The sequence below is a fragment of the Glandiceps talaboti genome, chromosome 19, assembly GCF_964340395.1.
Source record: "Glandiceps talaboti chromosome 19, keGlaTala1.1, whole genome shotgun sequence".
NCBI lineage: Eukaryota > Metazoa > Hemichordata > Enteropneusta > Spengelidae > Glandiceps > Glandiceps talaboti.
The window spans coordinates 15,320,703-15,342,180 of NC_135567.1; the positions used below are offsets into that span (position 1 = coordinate 15,320,703).

The following is a 21,478-nucleotide window of genomic DNA, read 5'->3' on the forward strand; positions in this document are numbered from 1 at the left end:
TGATGCAGGTGGGAGACCTTCCCCATTGCTCTGATCTACGTATGTTGCAATTGTGACACCTTTGATAAGTGGAATAATTTCAAAAACCGCATGTTTCAGTTTCAGATAGTAGTTGACAAAATCGTAATACATGTACGCAATGTAAAGTACAGTCACAATGCCAATAATAGCCACATAGGGTGAGATATTAACAAACTGGACAACTTCAATAGACAGTAACGGAAACAGAACACCGATGCAGTAAACTACCACAAGCAAGGGAACCATCATGGTTATCACGCAAGCAATGTGTAACAAAAGTTTCTTCTTTGAGGTGTAGACAGCGGCATTATTTATTACATATTCGACGTAATATATAACCACTGCAAACTTTATAAGCCAGATAATAACTATAGCACGGGTGTCCAGTAACATGGACAGGTGAACCATTGACGCGGGTGGTGCTTCATTGAAGAATGATTCCGAATTCCAAATGTTGCTTTTTCCGGAATAACTCGTCTTTGACAATAGGATGTATACTGCAAATATGATCCAATAAAGAGTCGGAAATGCTATAAATATTACTCCAATCATGGTATGACATTTTTTGCCATACGATTTGAGATATTCAGATACATTTGTGATGTAGACGGGAAAATCGTCGCCATCGGGTAGGAAATCGTTTAGGGGTACATCAATTTTTTCATCTCCATTGTTGACTTCGACCTTGACCGTTCGGTTTATTTCTCTAGATTGTTGCCAGCAATGATAACCCATGTATACTATCATTATAGCAAAAACGACAGTAAAAATATATACATGAGCATCGTATAACCGGTGATAAACATCATGAAAACACTTAAGATTGTTTTCAGATGAAGTAAAATAGAATTTTGAAAGGTTACAGCAAGACACTTTACTTGTCTGTCTTGAAGGGAAGCGAAGACATAAGGAGTTCAATCGATCCTTACTTGGTACCACTGTTGCTGCCAACATTTGCATGAATTGCAAACTAAGTTTGATTTGACAATCTTGTGTAACTGGTTGCATCTCACTGCTGTTAGATTGAGAGTTGTTTACGTCGACGAACTGTATCATCAATGTTTTCGTTTTCCGTTTCAATATTTGATATGGCGTCCAATTGTCTGTCATTATCATTTGACCATTCGAGTCATGGACCCAAATCCACACGGGAAACTCGCCAGTAGGCATCGGTAAAATTGGCAAGATTCTGACCACTTCAGGTATGTTGCGGGCTTGAAATAATTCGTCGAAATGTCCAATTACATCCACCAATGAATCGTTGGTACTGAGCGATACAGTAATATTGGTATTTGGAATAGGACAGGTAAAATTGAAAGTACTTCTGACGTCAATATCAGTCCAACACAGACTCTCAGATCTTACATTGGTACAGACACTCACAGCGACAATCGCAGTAAGAAGGATTGACATCTTCATTGTCGAAAAGTTGTCCGGTATATATGAAATATTGACCGTTTTAAAGTTGGAAGGCTAATCAAAGTGCGAGTTGTTGAAATGTTTGCTTGTGGTGATTGTACAGCTTAATATATAGTGTACGGAAGGAACCAAAATTTAAAAAATAAAGTTAGTCATGTAACTAAAAATAAAACTCTTGAGTACTTTTTTTTACGACAGTGGTACTTAGTATCAATAAAAAAGAGAGATCACTTGGCAAGGCCTAGGGCTGAGTGGTATTTATTGCATATTGGAATGACATAGATGACGACCTAGCCTGTAAGTGTCGCGTGATTTGTAACTGTGTTTATGCTACTACAGTCATGCTAGTAAAAAGTTGAGTATACAGCGACACAAATCAATTCTCATCCAAGTCGAATACACCCACTCTACATCGCTACATTTCGTTGTCTAGCCTGACAACAATTACTGGTACTAGTATACAGTCCAGCTGTGTTAGACCCTCGGGTGTTCTTCCGATACAATACGAGAACTCGGTACGAGAAGCGATCGAAGGTCGCTTTCGAGGATGGAACACCTGGTCCGTCCTCACAGCGAACTTCGTATCGTATCGGAAGAAAGCTCGAACGTCTAGCAGCAAGACTAACTAGTATACTACTATAATGGCTACATTTCATTGTTTGGCCTGACAACAATTACTGGTACTATAGTATGCTATATTACTACATTCTATCATCTGACTCAACCAAAGTCAGCCAACATTGCTATGTAATAGATAGTCAACGAGTTATGTGCCAATAAACGAGGGGTGTAGCTTATACTAAGCACCACTGTCGTAAAAAAGTACTCAAGAGTTTTATTTTTAGTTACAATACTAACTTTATTTTTTAAATGTTGGTTCCTTCCTTACGCTATATTACAAAACTAGTGCTTCGATTAGCCTGCCGACTTTATGACGGTCAATATTTTGTTTATACTGTACAATATTTCGACAACGAAGATGCTTTTGTCAATAACCCGACCGAACGAGTTGTCTAACTTACTTATACTACGGCGTGATTGGGTCAAACCATAGACCCTCCACCTGGTGGAGGGTCTATGCTCAAACGAATCTTTTTTCAAACTGTTGTGTAATTGTTTGCATGTAAATTGAGTGCTGAGCGTAATATAGGTCACACCCCTAAGAAAGAGTGGGTTATGGCTCCATATAACCAACCGAAATCAAGGCCTCTGATTGGCCAAGTCGGTCTAGCCATAGTATATCATTACCTTAGCAGATCGTTACTAAATCATTATACATTGCAACGGTCGGGGCCCACCTCAATGTCCTAGTAACACTTCGATTCCGCCTCTGTACTTCTTATGGAGTTTCTACAAGAGATATAGCCACTCTGCACCGTATCGTACAAAACGATACCGTGAATAGACGTCATCCGGGTTTATTTTGCTACTAGTATACATACAGGAAGCTACTCAAAAACATATCCTCTCAACAAATGAAATGTTAGTACATTACGCAATACGCTGTCGGGCCAACACTCTCATCCTTCTAGTTAACTTCACAATACCGTGCAGCTTTTCTGTTTGATACAAGGAAGCCAATAGCAAACTGCATATGCCATACTTCAATAGCAAGATCAAATGTTTTGATATAAAATGAAATAAACATTTTTGCTTTTTAACCTAAATGAAATAATCCATTTAAATGTATTGCAACTCCATGCAGACATTCGGGTGCCAATGTTGTTCTTATCGTAATATCAAACACTCGATGAAGGGTACTTCAAAGTTCCTTTGCGGTGTTCATTTGATGTCTGTATGGTGGCATGTGTAGTTCATTTCACTTAGACAAAATGTAGCAAGAAACTGTGTTCATTCAATCTTGCTATCTTAAAGTTTAGCATGTCCAGTTTCTTATTGGTTTCTGTGTGGTTGTATCAAACAGAAAAGATGCACGGTATTTTGATATTGACTGTAGATAGCAGTTATTTTATATTATCCTAGAAACCGATGCACTCATAGTTGTAGTGGGTGTTACAGGAATATGTAAAACAATTTCAATTGTTAACTGAATGAGAATCTTATTTTACTCGTGTTTGTTTAAAGAGATACTTGATTGGATGGAAGTGTGGATGAAGTTATAAATCTAAATATAATAGTAAACATGAAAATGCAAATTGTAGTGTCTGGGCCTCGTCGAGTGAAGCGACGCTGAGGCAACACTATTGTATTGCAACACCATTGTTTCATTACAGATGCTTTTAATGGGATATTGACAAAGACGACCTTGGCATTGTTATAAGCATAGAGGTATACCTCCATGTCATAACTAACTCCACTCTCAGAGCACTACAAGACGGGTCTGATCTCTATTACTATACCAGGATGTAAACCACATTTGGAGTCCCTTTTGTTTCGAGTCAACCGATTGTTCTATTGAAAGGTGGATTACTATTGTTCTAGTGTCATTGATAACTTCACATATTTTGTCATAACTCACGACAATTCAGCATAAGTTTGTTGAAAATCTAAGGCCCCAAAAAAGTAATATATTGTTTGGTTCCCGTAACCAGACTCAACCTAGTTTTTCACTACCGACCCTAAACTTTTTTTTTGGTAGTTTAAAGAAAATATTGAAAAATCGATTTTTTTTTTGCAAAGTTGTGAGAGAAATAGAGAGATTTGATGACATTATCGTCTCGTGATCAAAGCAACATGGCAGAAGACGCTTTAGCACAAAATGTCGTCTGCATATCACGGAAACTTGGTTGCATCATGGACCTTCCACCAACCGCAATCAATCCTCTTTTGTCATTCCGGTAAATAGGCAAGGAACACGTTTACGTATACCAATCAAGATTGACAGATTAAGAGCATTTTATCATTCAGAGAAATTTGTGTTTGTGGCCAGGACAATTTTAATTAATGATAAATAATGCATGTACATCAGCATACCTTTCAGTCATAGCCTACCTGTGCACTCCAAGGCATATCGCTACACTATTCTGCTATCCTAACCGACATCATTATTTTTTGAATTTACGTTCCGTTCTCTTGATAGCGAAAATTCAAAATATTAATATGTCTGTTAGGATAGCTGAACCGTATAACAGTGATAGTCGTTCGAATCTACAGATATGCTAATGTAGAATGCATGACAATATTCAAATGATATCTGTTTATATTTTACAATGACGTCAGCTATACCTACGGCCAAATAAACAAGTTGTTTGGTTCCGGTTACACCCCACCTCGTTTTTCACGCTGTTCCTAAACCTTTTTTTACGTATTCGAGAAAAATAGTAATAAAATCGAGAAAATAGTGTTGTCTCGCAAGAAATAGTGGCTGTGGAAACTGACATCAACTTAAAAAGACAATATAAAACTATTCTTCCAATCTGTAATGGCTGTACATCTGATAGGAAGAAATAAACAACACAGAGACCATTTGGAAAACAATGGAAAACCTGAACTGGACCCGAAAAAAATATATCTACCCCACCTATTTTAAAATTGAATGTAATCGGAATCACACAAATTTGTTTACACCTTGGAGGAATTATACTGTCATTATATAATTCCTCCAAGTTTACACCTGATGCAACAAGCCGTGAAACACTATATACCGAATCACCCGATAATGAAAGCATGCGTGCAATTCATGCACAAACACCACAGCGTAAATTCTATAGATTTGGGACGAAAGTGAATGCCTCGTGTATTACATAACAGTTTATGTAACTCGGGTCATACTTCCATATGCAAATACATTGCATTTACACATCACACTTCATTATTTGGACCACAATAGGGACATCCCAGTAAATGAGCTTGTACGACAGCGTCAGTATCACTTTGTGCTTCAAGGGTAACACAGGAGCAGATTCTCGTATTATACTCTGGCGTAAAAGTCTTCATTTTGGACATTTCACGTATCTCTGAATTAGGTAAGTAACATCAAATGCAGTTAACGGCAATCCCATACTCTCTAGTACACCACTATATTGTGTTTATCTAGAATACTGAATCGTTCTCATTTGTGGTTTTCCTCAGATCACAACTTGACAAGAAGTAGTGGTCCGAGGCTTTACTAAACTTTGTCAATTTTTTCATGTCGCCTGCCCTGGAAATGTGGCAATGATTTTTAAATGCTTGCGTTTCCAGTATTAAGTTCACTATTCAGGTGCAGTCACCAAAGAAGCTGTTCTTGCAAAAAGCTGGGGGAGCGGGTGTGCATTCTTTTTCGATCTGTAGCAGGAGGGGAGCAAACAAGGAAGAATTGCGAATGGGAATTCCTGAGTTTGATAACAGTGGGAAGGGAAAATATGGAAATGTGGGGAGGGGTGCATATTGTGTACGTCAAACTGAATTGTTGGTCTAGCCATGGATGTATAATAGATCCACGGTATAGCGGACAGTACGTTTTCCTGATGGGAGTGGGTAAATCCTTCACACTGTTGGGTTGGCGGGCAAGTTGAATCTCGATGGGAGGGAGGACAGAAAAGTTAAATGTACATCCTCCCCACATATTTTTTTAGGGAGATTCCATTAAATACGTCAAGATTCGTCTGAAAGAACAATAATTAATGAAAACCACCACAAATCTGCCCATCAGACTGTTGTTCGGGGACTGACAGAATGTATTTGGATATTTTATGTGTTTTGAACAAAATCGACATTAGTGTGAATATCATATGGCGGGAACTCAATTAACTGCATGTATATTCAACAACACAAACAGTTATCACATCTAACAATGGAGCATCTGGAGGCCATATTTTACAGTGTTCACTTTTTAAGGCCATATTGTTCGCAACTCTCCTGCGAAAGACAAATTATGTATGGCCTGAAGTCTAGATTAGTCATGGTCGTTCCTCCACTTTCTTCAGGTCATGGATCACCTCTATATTAAGATCACGCATCACCTGCATGTTTAGACACACGTGGTCTGAAATATCCACTTTTCGTGTTTTGACGAAATTTTCTTTATACTGTAAAATTGAAATTGTATTGAATATAATTTTTAGAAAGCTCGCCGTTCTCTAACAATGCCTCACCCACCCCGTGGACCAAGGACGTTGTCACTCGCCATGCGCTGTACGTAAGGTGCAGTGATCAGTTCGTAAACACGTGAACCAATGACACGTCTCCCCTGTGTGATCCCGACTAACCACTGAGATATGTCTCTATCATCATCTCTGCGCTGTGTGTACACTCACGCTGTGATCAGCTCGGTGTCACGTGAACCACCGACACTTTCCTTTCACAACCACAACACGTGGCGTCCTTGCATAACAATAATATTGTCTATGGTTATGCAATATTCATCTCTATTGTCTATGGCACAACGAAGATGTAGTTGGTGTTCTTTACCCGCCATTATTCAGTTTCGTCTTTTCGTTGGGCGTCACTCTACGTTGTAGTTTAGCATTGCCTTTCATCATGGGCGACATATAGAATAACAGAACCTTAGAATTTCTGATCCGCAAATCTTTAGTTTGGGGTGGGGGTTGAACTATTTTCTCATCCGACACAGACAAGTAGGTTTGGGCTGGGTAGGTGGACTATCTCATCCAACAATTTTTTTTTTACTTTTAATGGAATCTGTTGTATACTCCTCCTAAATACAAACTATTTCTAAAATAGAGAAATGGAAACGTTTCTGAAGCACGCGAGAAAGCTGCAAAGCAGGGTGGCCTGGGTAGCGCGGATACCATGGTTTCTTTATATTGGGTAGAACCGTTGAAGTGTATGTATAAACCCACAACATAACCTGCCAAGTATAGCAACCTAAGTGGCAAAGACGGTGTTAGCATCGAGCTTTCTCTGCAGTTGGTAGAACAACCCCAGTAGTCCACAGCAAGGCAGAAACCTACAACATGTGGTGGTCCGTGTAGCAAGAACAGTGTTTTTTCTATAGGGAGAACACTGACATTACTTTTATCCCCATTTCAACCTGACAAATGATCAATTTTGATTGGTGGTCCGCGATTATGTTACTGTATGGTATGCCTTTTCATTGGTCCACGGATAAGCTTCCTTGTATGTGATTGGTCTTATATAATTTAAATGTAGTAGTACCATTCTCGCATTTACATATTCATTTATGTGAAGACTTCCTGTCTTAGCTATATAATACTAGTATAGACATTCTATTGTCTATGGTTGTATATAATGATTCCTGTCACTCATAAGTGTATAGATGCACGTGTTTGTAAAATGTGTATTAACACAATAATATGATAAATGACAATGGTATTGTTACATATGTCCATACCAGACAATACCCTTGTTATTTTTACATATTTACTTCCTTAATGAATATTCAAACTAATTGTCCACAAGGACAAAGTGACGAAACGCAAGTTGAATGCCCTGCACATGTCAGAGTTCATAAATAATTGGGAGTGTCTCATTTATTAATTTGCATATAATTAGCATATCTGCATGTCTGAGCAATAGTGAATGACAATAAACGATTTGAATGTCCTCTAATTACGTATTCATATTAATATTTGTACTTGCATTCGCATTTTATTATTTTGTGTTTTGGAGTGTATGTTTATTGACTAATAAGTGCTCATTTGTTTACGATTTCAGCAGTAATCCACGAACACCAAAATGGCTTCCCCGTCACATCCAGCGTATACAAACAAAGAAGTACTTAGTCGGTATCTGCAACTACCACAAGGTGGCAGAGTTCAGTGTATGTATATATGGATTGATGGCAGTGGAGAAGGACTTAGATGCAAGACGAGGACTGTGGATTTTGAACCGAAGGCCCCAGAAGGTAAATAAAACCCCTTTTCATTGTCAAATTTAATTTACTCTTTACCATGATGTCTTTTCATTCATTGTAATCTATCAAAATTAGCTTTGAAACGCCAGGAAATCTCCTTAGTACCATGTTTATCAATTCTCTCACTTTTAATATTATTATTATTATTATTATTATTATTATTATTATTATTATTATTATTAGCAATTACCTCGCATACCATGTGCGCACACTGAACCTCTACCACAGACAAGGAAGGTCTGTGCCTCATCACATAATTGGACATTGGGTGTTTCATTCAATTCAACCTCGTTCAACGATTTACACAGTTTTGATTGAAAACAGTGTAAATCATTGAACGAGGTTGAATGATAACCATATTGCCAAAACGATCACTACTCATCATTCACCCACTTTTCTGTAATAATCTACCCCATCCAACGATTTACTTTCACTTAGTATCTATAGTAGTTTTGCCGATAATATGATTTCCACGGTAGTAATAAAGTGCTATTATATTTTCCAGAACTACCTATTTGGAATTTCGATGGTTCAAGTACAGGACAAGCTGAAGGAAGCAACAGTGACATGTATATTCATCCAATAGCTATGTTTGACGATCCCTTCAGATTGAAACCTAACAAACTAGTACTCTGTGAGACCTATAAGTACGACAAAAGACCAGCAGGTATGAACACCTTTACCTAAGGGACCGGGCATAAATTATTGGAGGGGGGTGTTTTACATAAGTTAACATGAAGTATTTATCTATTTATCTATCTAATAAATTTATATGGCGCCAATATCCAAAGAAAACAATGTTCAGTGGCGCTTAGAGTTAGAAAGGAGATGAAAAGTATCCAGACATCAAACGAAAAACAGACTGGCATCGTCAAATTAGCACATTTATACATAAATTGTAATTTGAATATGCAAATTTAGGTAAATTTGGTAACATTGTTATTCATAGTCAAAAATAGTGTGTACCATGCCTGAAACGCTACACCAACCCGGTTCTCTTCGAAGTTCTACAATGGGTGTATTTTTTTGTAAAGTGATACACATTTTATTAGCCATTCCGATGAATTCAAACCATAAACATTTTTAAACATGTGATTTTGTCATTTCTTACTTATGTCATTTTTTGTATTTTTTTTTGTCTATAGAAACCAACCATCGTCTGTCGTGTAAAAAAGTCATGGATAGAGCTAAGGCAGAACACCCTTGGTTTGGTATGGAACAAGAATATACACTCTTAAGTCAAGATGGACATCCATTCGGTTGGCCTAAGGGTGGATACCCTGGTCCACAAGGTATGAAGCAATATCATAATATATAGTTTTGGTAGTGCTGGAACTCTTTCTTGGTTGTAACTCGGAGTTTCACGCATTGTGCGATCATCAGACAACCTATATATATATATATATATATGTGTGTGTGTGTGATTATTTTCATAGCATTATACAAGTCTAAATTTACATACTTTTCGGTGTGGTAGAATGCCTCTTTGTGGCAATTCTGAGATCCTTGTATTCCATTTGATAACCCCCCCCCCCCCGGAAAAGTGTTACGTCACCATTGTCGTAAAGACGTCCCTCTTTACAGCATGATAACGTGACTTCTTTGCATCAATGCACATAACCTTATACTCTTTTACTGTAATACATGTGTCAGGATTTTCCTAAGGACACCTTGTATGTCCCCTGTATGGGGCTGCAGAATGACAACTTTTGCAACAATGCTCAAATTATTTTAGAAATTAATTTTGCATGTTCAAAGTTGTTACTCTCCATTCCTAATGAGTATTCTATACTCACCTCTGTATAGAGTACATAACCACACCCACCTTGTGCAGAATTTCGCCTCCATACAGTGATAACTGCAATGGATGTCTTGTCCATGAAGTGAATACTCATGTTTGACTGTAGTTTGTTTGTTGTTTGATTCCTCTAGGTCCATACTACTGTGCTGTTGGAGCAGACAACGTCTATGGTCGTGATATTCTGGAAGCTCATTACAGAGCATGTCTTTATGCTGGTGTTACAATTAGTGGAACTAATGCAGAAGTTATGCCTGCTCAGGTAAGAAACCCACACTCTACAATCTACTGTCAAACGTATTGTCAACTGCTTGTATTGTTATGGTAATTGCAATACATTTGAAGGAAGTTGCGTAATAAGTCTGATATGTCACTTCCGCCTATTAAGTTCGGATCGATTGCAACTTCATTCTGATAAGTGAGTCAATTAAACTAACGCATTTTATCTCATTTAGTATTCAATTTTTTTTATTAAACGTTGTGAATTTATTAGGTTTCAATCCCCTTTACAATAGACACAGAAACAAATGTACTAACATAAATATTTATTGAGCGAAGAGTTGCAATGCAGTGCTTTCATGGCAAGTAATTTCGAATTTATAAAATTGTTTATTTCCATGGAAACATTATCTGGATTTCCCTTCCATGGCATTGTCTAATCCTGTCCTTGTTTTCCACCTACAGTGGGAATTCCAAGTCGGTCCTTGTGAGGGAATTGAGATGGGAGATCATCTATGGATGGCTAGGTTTTTGCTCCATAGAGTGTGTGAAGATTTCGGTGTTGTAGCATCACTTGATCCTAAACCAATGCCAGGTGACTGGAATGGAGCTGGTTGTCATACTAACTACAGTACTGAGGCAATGAGAGAAGATGGTGGAATTAAGTAAGTAATTTCCCTCAAATTCTGGTGTATAAGAAGAACGAATGCCCAAGTTTTTACCAGATTGATACGGAAAGCATTTCCATGGTAACTAGTCAAATTAATATTGTGTGTGGTTTTGTATCTAAGAAATGGTGAGACGGTACTTTTCTGTGATCAGTTGTCACTGTGGAACTTGTCATTCTGATGAGGATAGTTGAACAAGACAGATCAAAGCTCAATGCTAAAAACCTTTAAACTCCTTGTGCATTATAAATTATGTAAATCATTTGATCTACTGAGCTGATGAATTGTTCATTTTATCGTGTTTATATATGTTTGCAGATTAGGCCACTTAGGTTAGTTGCATTTTACATGGTACTGATGACCTAAGGTCACTTAGGTTAGTTGCATTTTACATGGTACTGATGACCTAAGGCCACTTAGGTTAGTTGCATTTTACATGTCAGAATGAAGGGAATCATATTTGAATAAACTCTGATTTCTAAAATTTGATTTTGTTTCAGACACATGGAGGAAGCCATTGCTAAGTTATCAAAGTGTCACATGAGACATATCAGGTTATATGATCCTAATGATGGCAAAGACAATGCCCGTCGTCTCACAGGTCTTCACGAAACATCACATATTTCAGACTTCTCTGCCGGTATTGCCAACCGAGGTGCAAGCATCAGAATCCCACGCCAGGTAAGAGTTATTGATTACTTGATAGAAATGTTCTCAAGATCCAGAGTTCTCTCTAAGGTAGACCGTAGATCTCATTCAATTTGGAGAAGGATTACATATTAATGTTGTAATTTGCATAATTATGTGTTTGATAAGAGTTATTGATCACTTGATAGAAATGTTCTCAAGATCCAGTGTTCTCTCTCTCTCTCTCTCTCTCTCTCTCTCTCTCTCTCTCTCTCTCTCTCTCTCTCTCTCTCTCTCTCTCTCTCTCTTTCCCCATTAACCTTGAAACTGGATGTACCAAATACTACTAAGTACCTTTAGTATATGTTATTATGATGTAAACTTGTTAATTTACATTTCCTGGACAATTTATCGACAGTGTGGCGAGGACGGTAAGGGTTACTTTGAAGATCGTCGCCCCGCATCCAACTGTGACCCATACCGTGTAACCGAAGCTATGATAAGAACCACCATCCTAGAAGAATGGGAAGATGACACAGAACCCAACAATGAAGATGAAGATGTAGAGTAGAATTCAAGAACTGGAGACAATTCTTCTCACATTATACTAGACATGTGGATGATTAATATTCATTTATGCTAATTAAGTATATGTTAATGAGAATTGTTGGATTTTGATATATAACTTGCAGACGTGCTTAGTCACCTTGCATCTTTCACTACGTACATAAAACACGAATTACAGCTAATTAATATGCATTTATGTTAATTAAGTTTATGTTAATGGGATTGCTGGGTTTCAATATTTCATGACAAATCAGAAACATTTGTTCGCCTTGTATCTTGCACTCCATACATAAAACAAGAATTACAGCTAATTAATATGCATTTATGTTAATTAAGATTATGTTAATGATAATTGCTGGGTTTCAATATTTCATGACAACAACGTTCAGAAACAATTGTGTGCCTTGTATCTTGCAATGTCTACATAAAGCAAGATGTGTGGCTAATTATGATTTGTTTATGTTAATTAAGTTTATGTTAATGATTTTTGGGGGGTTTCATGTCTCATGTCAGTGGCTTAATGAATGTAGAAAAAACATTTTTGTCTTAAATCTGTGCACGGTATACATTATTCAAGATGTTGGCTATTTAATATTCATATATGTTAATATATGTAGATTGATGTAAATTATGATTTCCCTCTTTCATCACTTGTGATCGATGCAGAATGTTACTTTCATCTTGATGTAACATTATGTCCAAGTATTGTTATGTATGTAAAATATGTTAATGAGCATTGTGGTATTCATTGTTTATGTTAATGAGATGTTAATGAGATGCTTAATATTCATTGGCCTCATATCCATCAATGTTTGTAGTTCATAGAAATGCTACTAGCAAATGTTAATTTCCAATTATGATACATAAATTACCAAAATCGTTTTGAACTAGATAGCACGAAAATGTCTCCATATAAATATAAACATTGGTGTAATAGAAATATTTTAAATTTCTGAATTGTAAATTTTTGGTCTTTTCTTTCCGAAAGTTTATATGGCAGTTTGATGTTGAAGTATCGTGAAGAAACCAATTTATGTTGTCATGGTAAAAGTATATTTTATAAACGTTATGTGGCGTGTATTGTGTCAGTTATGTGTAATTGCCAAAATTGTAGGAAAAACAGAAAAAACATTTACTAAGTCTTATTTTGTTTATCAATAAAGTTTCCAAATTAATTTTGAGTAAATTAATGTTTGGTGCGTTTTTAGTTTTCATGTTTGCTGTGCATTTGAGACTACGCATAGTTTTGGCGATTCCGGTCCAAAACTGTGAGAAATGAGAGTAGTCTTATAATTTAGATATTGCATGGTTAATGAATAGGAGGAGTCGTATAATTTAGATATTGCATGGTTAATGAATAGGAGGAGTCGTATAATTTAGATATTGCATGGTTAATGAATGAGAGGAGTCTTATAATTTAGATATTGCATGGTTAATGAATAGGAGGAGTCGTATAATTTAGATATTGCATGGTTAATGAATGAGAGGAGTCGTATAATTTAGATATTGCATGGTTAATGAATGAGAGGAGTCTTATAATTTAGATATTGCATGGTTAATGAATGAGAGGAGTCGTATAATTTAGATATTGCATGGTTAATGAATGAGAGGAGTCTTATAATTTAGATATTGCATGGTTAATGAATGAGAGGAGTCGTTTAATTTAGATATTGCATGGTTAATGAATGAGAGGAGTCTTATAATTTAGATATTGCATGGTTAATGAATGAGAGGAGTCGTATAATTTAGATATTGCATGGTTAATGAATGAGAGGAGTCTTATAATTTAGATATTGCATGGTTAATGAATGAGAGGAGTCGTATAATTTAGATATTGCATGGTTAATGAATGAGAGGAGTCTTATAATTTAGATATTGCATGGTTAATGAATGAGAGGAGTCGTTTAATTTAGATATTGCATGGTTAATGAATGAGAGGAGTCTTATAATTTAGATATTGCATGGTTAATGAATGAGAGGAGTCTTATAATTTAGATATTGCATGGTTAATGAATGAGAGGAGTCGTATAATTTAGATATTGCATGGTTAATGAATGAGAGGAGTCTTATAATTTAGATATTGCATGGTTAATGAATGAGAGTAGTCATATAATTTAGATATTGCATCAACATAGTACATAGCGCAGTGGAACACAGGATTGGTGCAATATCTAAACTATAGCCTGATTACACTACCTTCACACCAATAAAATGTTTAAATATTTATCATTAAAGATAAGATACCTATGCCCATATAATTAAAAACAGCTAAATAACCCAACCCAAAAATCTAAATCCTACTGAAAGTGTTTGGAAGATTGCGATTCAAACACACCTGTGTGTGGTCTCAAATTGGCCAATCGGGTTTAAGGATGCGTTCACAAATTAGCAAGTCATTGTGAGCAACTGGCCAGTGATTGGCCAATTCCTTTCAACCACCTGACATTTGTGGAACACGTGCAATATCTAAATTTCATTCATGAAAGAGAGGAGTCGTAATTCATTCATTCTAAAAATCATTCATTAACCATGCAATATCTAAATTATACGACTCCTCTCATTCATTAACCATGCAATATCTAAATTATACGACTCCTCTCATTCATTAACCATGTAATATCTAAATTATACGACTCCTCTCATTCATTAACCATGTAATATCTAAATTATACGACTCCTCTCATTCATTAACCATGCAATATCTAAAGTCGTATAATTTAGATATTGCATGGTTAATGAATAGCAGGAGTCGTTTAATTTAGATATTGCATGGTTAATGAATGAGAGTAGTCTTATAATTTAGATATTGCATGGTTAATGAATGAGAGGAGTCGTTTAATTCAGATATTGCATGGTTAATGAATGAGAGGAGTCGTATAATTTAGATATTGCATGGTTAATGAATAGCAGGAGTCGTTTAATTTATATATTGTATGCTTAATGAATGAGAGTAGTCATATAATTTAGATATTGCATCAACATAGTACATAGCGCAGTGGAACACGGGATTGGTGCAATATCTAAACTATAGCCTGATTACACTACCTTCACACCAATAAAATGTTTAAATATTTATCATTAAAGATAAGATACCTATGCCCATATAATTAAAAACAGCTAAATAACCCAACCCAAAAATCTAAATCCTACTGAAAGTGTTTGGAAGATTGCGATTCAAACACACCTGTGTGTGGTCTCAAATTGGCCAATCGGGTTTAAGGATGCGTTCACAAATTAGCAAGTCATTGTGAGCAACTGGCCAGTGATTGGCCAATTCCTTTCAACCACCTGACATTTGTGGAACACGTGTTTCCTTAAATTTTCTCATTGTGAGGTTTTGTTTGGGTGGGAGCACATGTAGTTGGCACTGTACGTCGCGGTATATGAAGAGATATTAGTCTAGTTTGGCTTCTCCAGGATGTCAGGAACAGACTGGTGAGTAAAATTGAATCCCTCTGACTTTACATTTTCACGTCGCCTTCTATATTAATGTTTGTTTTTGTCCGTAAGACTTGAAATCGGCTCTGTGTGCCTCAAAATCATATTATGACATTACCGTAGACAATGCAGTTTCTACACATGAATGACGAATACATTACCAGGTAAAATCATTTTGAAAAAGCTGTTACAGTCCTGTAAATCTTACAGGAATTAGCCAACAACTAAGTTGATAAAATATATACTCAAACCACAAAATGAAAATGTTAACAATTATATATTTTGACAAGATTATATAAGTAATGAGATATCACAGACCACATACTTAATTAATTATTTATTCTATTAGGAACAAGGTTGTTTACCACAGACACTTGCCATATTTTACAGCGCATTTATAATGACACACGGTACGTCACTTTATTGTTTGTTATATACTGCCGTTGAAGTTTCAATATATTATATCATTACTCAAGAACAATACAGCCATACTATTGCAATAGAGTACTGAAGACAGACAACTACTCTCTGGTTTCTGTGTGTAGTTCATCAGTTAAGGGTTTCTGCTATAATGCTGCATTTTGTGGGGGTTTTGTGTGTGCTCCGATGGTATCCGATTGTATCCGATGGTATCCGCAGACTAGACGCCCACTCAGCACTTTCTCAGCACTCAGCTACCATTCAAGCAGGAGTCGTTTAGTAGATTACCAACAAGCATCTGAACGTTAATTACATCTCGTCCTGACACCTACGATGTGTCTTTCGATATTGAAGTAACATTCTAGTTATGTTCCTTTCTTCAATATAGTCTGTCTTTAGGGGACGTCGGCAGCACAGCTTTTTGATACGTGGGGAGATACTAGCACCAATCACCAAGACGGAGGCACCTACTGTTAAACCGACACTGGGTACAACCAAAACAGGTATTAGGCCAAAAGGTATGACCAGTAAGATTAAACATTCCCAAGAACGATATTTAAATCCTTTGGCTGGTTTGAGGGTTTTGATCATATAGTTGAACATACTTAGTTGTATACAGTCCATTTTTACACTTGAACGTTCAGATTTAACTTCGACGTTTTGTATGAATAGAATATGTTCCAAATCTTTTCCGTCGTTGTGAAACTTCTTATCACTAGTCGATAAAGCACTCTCGTACTGTCCATTTATTGTGACATCCCTCCACTCCTCCGGATTATCCTCAACAAGCTTGTTAAGACATCTAAAAACTGTCTGCTGGAAGTCTTCATATGGATATATTAACTTGTGGTGAATATAGCTTACATATAGAATAACAACAAGTGCGATGACGAGATAAGGATGTACAGTGTCTATGCTGAGAACTAATGATATTACTATTGGTCTCAATATAGTAGCATAACCTGCCAATATAAAGATTTCACATTCTACGAATATTATTGTCATTCCAGTAACGTAGTATTTATAGCATATACATACAAAATGTAACTTAGAATCAAATCCTCGATATCGCTTACAATAAATAAGTAAGGTTTTAATATAACACAGGACAACGAAAATAAGTAACGATATGCTGAAATTGTAGAATTCTTCTTCCAAGGGCTTAAGCATGAAAATCTCAAATTTGTCGTAATTCCATGTCTTCGTCACAGCTCCAACCTGAAACTCGATGTAGTTTATCTCCAGATTCAGAGTATGAGTAAGCAGTTGGTATATTATATATATCTGTGCAAAATAAATACTGTATGCGAGCACACAGATAATAATATACCATACCACACAAAACCAGATGTTGACGTCACGGTCCAAACATACGCACAATACTCTTACGACGATTGACCAAAATGGCGAAGCCTTGGTGGGGATATTAATTCCACTATAAACGAATTTATCTCTACGTACAGTGGTCTTTATCACAATGTTTTCATCAGTTATATACGTAACGCTGTCTGGTTTCAATGTAAATAACTGCAAGAGTTTCAATTCAAAAATTATCGGCAAAAAACAAAAGAACACGACATTAATTATAGGGATTATCCATCTCTTTGTCTCAATTGGTTCAAAGTTAACTGGAAGGTTTTGGATTCCGACAGAATCAAATTTGTGACATTTTTCATTAAATTTCACCTCACACACGCTATCATTTCTTATTTGTCCAAGAATCCCAAGGCAGAGGGTATATGTTCGTATCTCATCATAAACAATAGAATCTATAACATTTTTGATTATCTGCATGCTTAGATCAAATCGACACATGTATGGAAGTCGAGAAATATTTCCAATCGTTGTCGTCTTCGTAAATTTTATAACCATCGAACTAACTCGCTTCTGTAAAATGCCAAATAAGTCGACACTGGATATGGCGGCAGCCATAGTTGCACCTTGCCAATCGTATGTCCAAATCAAATGCTGGTGGTCTATTAATTCATTGTTCCAATGACTTAATAATGGGTTTGTTCCGTTATAAAATGGCACATCGAGAGCAAATGTGACCACCTTTGGTTTCCTTTTGAATATGTGACCAAATTCTCTTCTCAAAATGTCCAACTCTTTTTCTGAATATAATGCGACATTTACAGTGGACGATTGGTAGTGACAGGTGTAGTTAATGGCGTTACCTTCAACTTGGATGTTCGAGTTGTAGTTCTGGTTCAGGGGTACTTCATTGCAAGCAGTGTTCTGAAAACAAGCCGCAATGCATATTGCAAAGACCTTGAATACTGTTGTCATGATTGATCCTGTAGTATACGTTGATATGGAACTTGACTTGACTTCTGAAAAAAGACAAACATTAACTATTCATTTTAATTGCAAGATAAGGGGAGAACCATTTGATTTTTTTTTTTTTTGGGGGGGGGGAGTGGGTATGGCAGCAATTGTTTTTTTCCCATCACTGTGATCTGTGACAGCAATTTTTTTTATTGTCAGTCCCGCATCAAATTTTCCATATGCAGAAGCAATGCAAATTTCTTTTCTCGGCTACCTATTTTGTAGCAAAGCGCAACAATTTTTTTTTTTAATTCTGTCTGTTGAAACATTTTTTTCTCAAGCAATTACGGGGTCAATTTTTGTCTCATTCACCTGCTGACAATTGTTTCCCCAAATCACCCCCCCCCCCGAAATCAAATGGTTCTCCCCTAACTAGACTGAATATCTCTATGTAACCATAACAGAGGCATTCATTAAGATCCTTCCTTGTCCCATGATGTAGTGATCTTTCCTCTATGTGGGACGGTTCAACGGTTGAGGGCGCTCATTAGAACTAACTCATAAATAATTAATAAGGTAGTCATAGTATATACAGTAAAGCTGGTTTATCAAAACCAACAAAAGAACAAATAAAAATTGATTTAGAAAAAAAATACAAGGTTTTCAAATCATCACTTTATTACATGGCACCTTGTCGGGAAAAGACATTTTTAACGAGCAAAAAAACTAAACAAACAAAAAACTATTTTTTGTAAAGAAAGAAAATAAACAAAAAACAACTATTTGGAAACAAATATGACCAATTACAAGTCCCTGTGCTGTACTCACAAGCAGTAGTTTGGTGGTTTAGGGATCACTATTTGCGATACCGGACTAGTCCCATTCAGGTTGCCATTTAACCATTGTAATATCGCTGTTCAATGTCAAAACGAGCAACTAGGCAAGCATGTTCATCTGTCACATTGGTGAAAACGTGAGTCGATCAGCAATCGATGGTACCGTTCTTATGCTTCGTGAGTTAACAGACAGAGGAACATAAACTTACCTATATAATGACTCGGAATCATGGATTGCAAGTAGTCGCCGTCTTCACCAAGATACGGAACATGTATGTGTGGCATAAAATGTCTGACGTACCTGCCACATCAGACCACAGTGACGTCACATGTCTAGGACTATTGTGAAAGTGCAGCCATTGATACGTACGCGTTATAGGGGAGAATGATTATGAACGCCTCGTTAGTGAAACGAGGTCACGCAGTTGAACAAATTGTGGGTAAAACTTTATTTTAAGAATATAATTTCAGGTCACAAACACCATGATTCTAAAATGAGAGTGAAGAGACATTACGTCGTCAGATTATATTGATCTGGAATTGATAAAGCTGAAATACACAGACCACAAAACATGTTCATCTTGTAAATGTTTGTTTGCAACTATTATTATCGCAGACAATACAGTAAAGTCTAATATAACAGTCGATCGGTTAAAAAATAAACTTCATATACTAGGTCAAATTGTCGACTATTGTGTTTGGATTACAATTGTATTAAACACTGAAAGTTTTCCTATACTTAGGTTCAATGACCACACAGGACACAACTGGCATGTACGGAAACACGCAGATCTAGATTGAGACCATTTTGACGTTTCTTTATAATTCTCCCGCCATACAAGTACAGTTAAACCGTGTTTATGAAGAAAATAATCTTACTTTCTACCATATCAATGATTTCTGAAGCAGATTGGTGAATAAGTCTGGCTGTTTTTATGACCTTCAGCAAGTCATCGGTAATCCAAACATGACCTCTGACCCCAGGTAATTGCACCACGAAGTTGCCAAGGCTGCGGAGTTTCACGAAGATTGTAGCGCCACCAATAGTCCAACTAAGATAGTACAACCAGAATAGGAGTTATATATATATATTGAAAGTCTTGTCTACGCAACACCAATCGTATTGTTTTCCCGTTGAGTGTACAACAGTCAATTTCAAAATATCATGCAGTTTTTCTGTTTCCTACAACCATGCAAGAACCAATAAGAAAATGGACATGCTACTCTTTAAGATAGCAAAATTGAATGAGTACAGTTTCTTTTAATTTGTCTGAGCGAAATGAAGTACACATATGCACATGCCACCATATACAGACATCAAATGAACACCGCAAATGATATTTACGCGTCCGTCATTGGGTGATTGATGCTAAAAATAAATATATAAAAAAAAATTTAAAAAAAACAACAGGCGCCCGAATGTCTGCATGGAGATGCAATACAGTTTAGATAATTTATTTCATTTAGACTAAATGTAGCAAAAAATGTGATCTTGCTATTGACGTGTGGCATATACTGTTTCGTGTTGGTTTCTGCCAAACAGAACAGCCGCACGGTATTTTGAAATTGAATGTACTTGGTGGAACCGTCATTGAAAATAATTTAGACATGTATCAATACTTATGAAACAAGTAAGTTACAGTGTATCACTCTCATGCATCCAGTCTCCACAAGGTTGCTGTGTTTGGTAAATAGATCATGAGTGGAGAAATGATGTCAGTATTTGTTTTGACAAATAGGTATACAATGTAGCAATGACAGTCGCCAAAGAATTACTACAGACTCAATAAAGTCGTCGCACAATGTCACATAAGCTCAATAAACGAACATCGTTAAGTAACAGATAGTCAACGAGTTCGGGAGGGTTCAAGTTCAAGTTTTTTGGCAAATACTAGTAACCCTACCGAACGAGTTGTCTATCTTACTTATACTATGGCGTGATTGGCTCAAACGGATCTTTTTTTAAATTTTGCGTAATTTGTTGCATGCAAATTGAGTGCTGAGCGTAATATAGGTCACATCCCTAATATAAGAAAGAGTTGGTTATGGATCCATATAACCAACTGAAATCAAGGCCTCTGATTGGCCAAGTCTGTCTAGCCGTAGTAATTAGTATAGTATTGCTTAGGACAACCACCCACCCACCCCCACCCCCTACCCCCACGAATATTCACAAGTACGACATCACACGTTTATATATTATGTAAACTATGATGAAAATTGTAGCCGTCTCACCACTATGGTCTATGCTACGTAAACAAACATGATGGTAAATATGAAGTGCTAACCTTATGAACCTGTTCACCCAGGTGATGGTGACCATATCAACATACTACTGGAAACGCAGAACTGTACATCACATTAGAAGTAATTCTTATCAACTTATCAACATCTCAGTTGTAAATTACAGAAGCTGTTG

The 21,478-nt window shown here is 36.5% G+C and overlaps 2 protein-coding genes across 2 annotated transcripts; one reads left to right on the top strand and one right to left on the bottom strand.

Moving 5' to 3' along the window:
* The first annotated feature begins 8,026 nt into the window (after positions 1 to 8,026).
* On the top strand, positions 8,027 to 12,101 carry LOC144450049 (glutamine synthetase-like). Its single transcript, XM_078140615.1, has 7 exons — positions 8,027 to 8,209; positions 8,724 to 8,885; positions 9,364 to 9,510; positions 10,151 to 10,278; positions 10,701 to 10,900; positions 11,404 to 11,584; positions 11,949 to 12,101. The coding sequence occupies exons 1-7, from the start codon at positions 8,041 to 8,043 to the stop codon at positions 12,099 to 12,101; spliced, it is 1,140 nt and encodes a 379-aa protein (XP_077996741.1). The 5' UTR covers positions 8,027 to 8,040.
* Positions 12,102 to 15,907: 3,806 nt separating this feature from the next.
* LOC144450216 (uncharacterized) lies at positions 15,908 to 19,459 on the bottom strand. The gene is made up of 2 exons (XM_078140807.1): positions 19,269 to 19,459; positions 15,908 to 18,288 (listed from the first exon to the last, which is right to left on the bottom strand). Exons 1-2 carry the CDS (start codon positions 19,342 to 19,344, stop codon positions 16,265 to 16,267), a joined length of 2,100 nt encoding a protein of 699 aa, XP_077996933.1. The 5' UTR covers positions 19,345 to 19,459; the 3' UTR covers positions 15,908 to 16,264.
* Between the last annotated feature and the right edge of the window lie 2,019 nt (positions 19,460 to 21,478).

Bases quoted from the DNA above. Each gene is read 5' to 3' on its own strand.
- LOC144450216 (XM_078140807.1), bottom strand. From the start codon at position 19,344: ATGCCACACATACATGTTCCGTATCTTGGTGAAGACGGCGACTACTTG. The intron at 18,289-19,268 runs GTAAGTTTATGT...GTCTTTTTTCAG, and splicing joins GATTCCGAGTCATTATATAG to AAGTCAAGTCAAGTTCCATA.
- LOC144450049 (XM_078140615.1), top strand. From the start codon at position 8,041: ATGGCTTCCCCGTCACATCCAGCGTATACAAACAAAGAAGTACTTAGT. The intron at 10,901-11,403 runs GTAAGTAATTTC...ATTTTGTTTCAG, and splicing joins AGAGAAGATGGTGGAATTAA to ACACATGGAGGAAGCCATTG. The intron at 11,585-11,948 runs GTAAGAGTTATT...ATTTATCGACAG, and splicing joins GCATCAGAATCCCACGCCAG to TGTGGCGAGGACGGTAAGGG.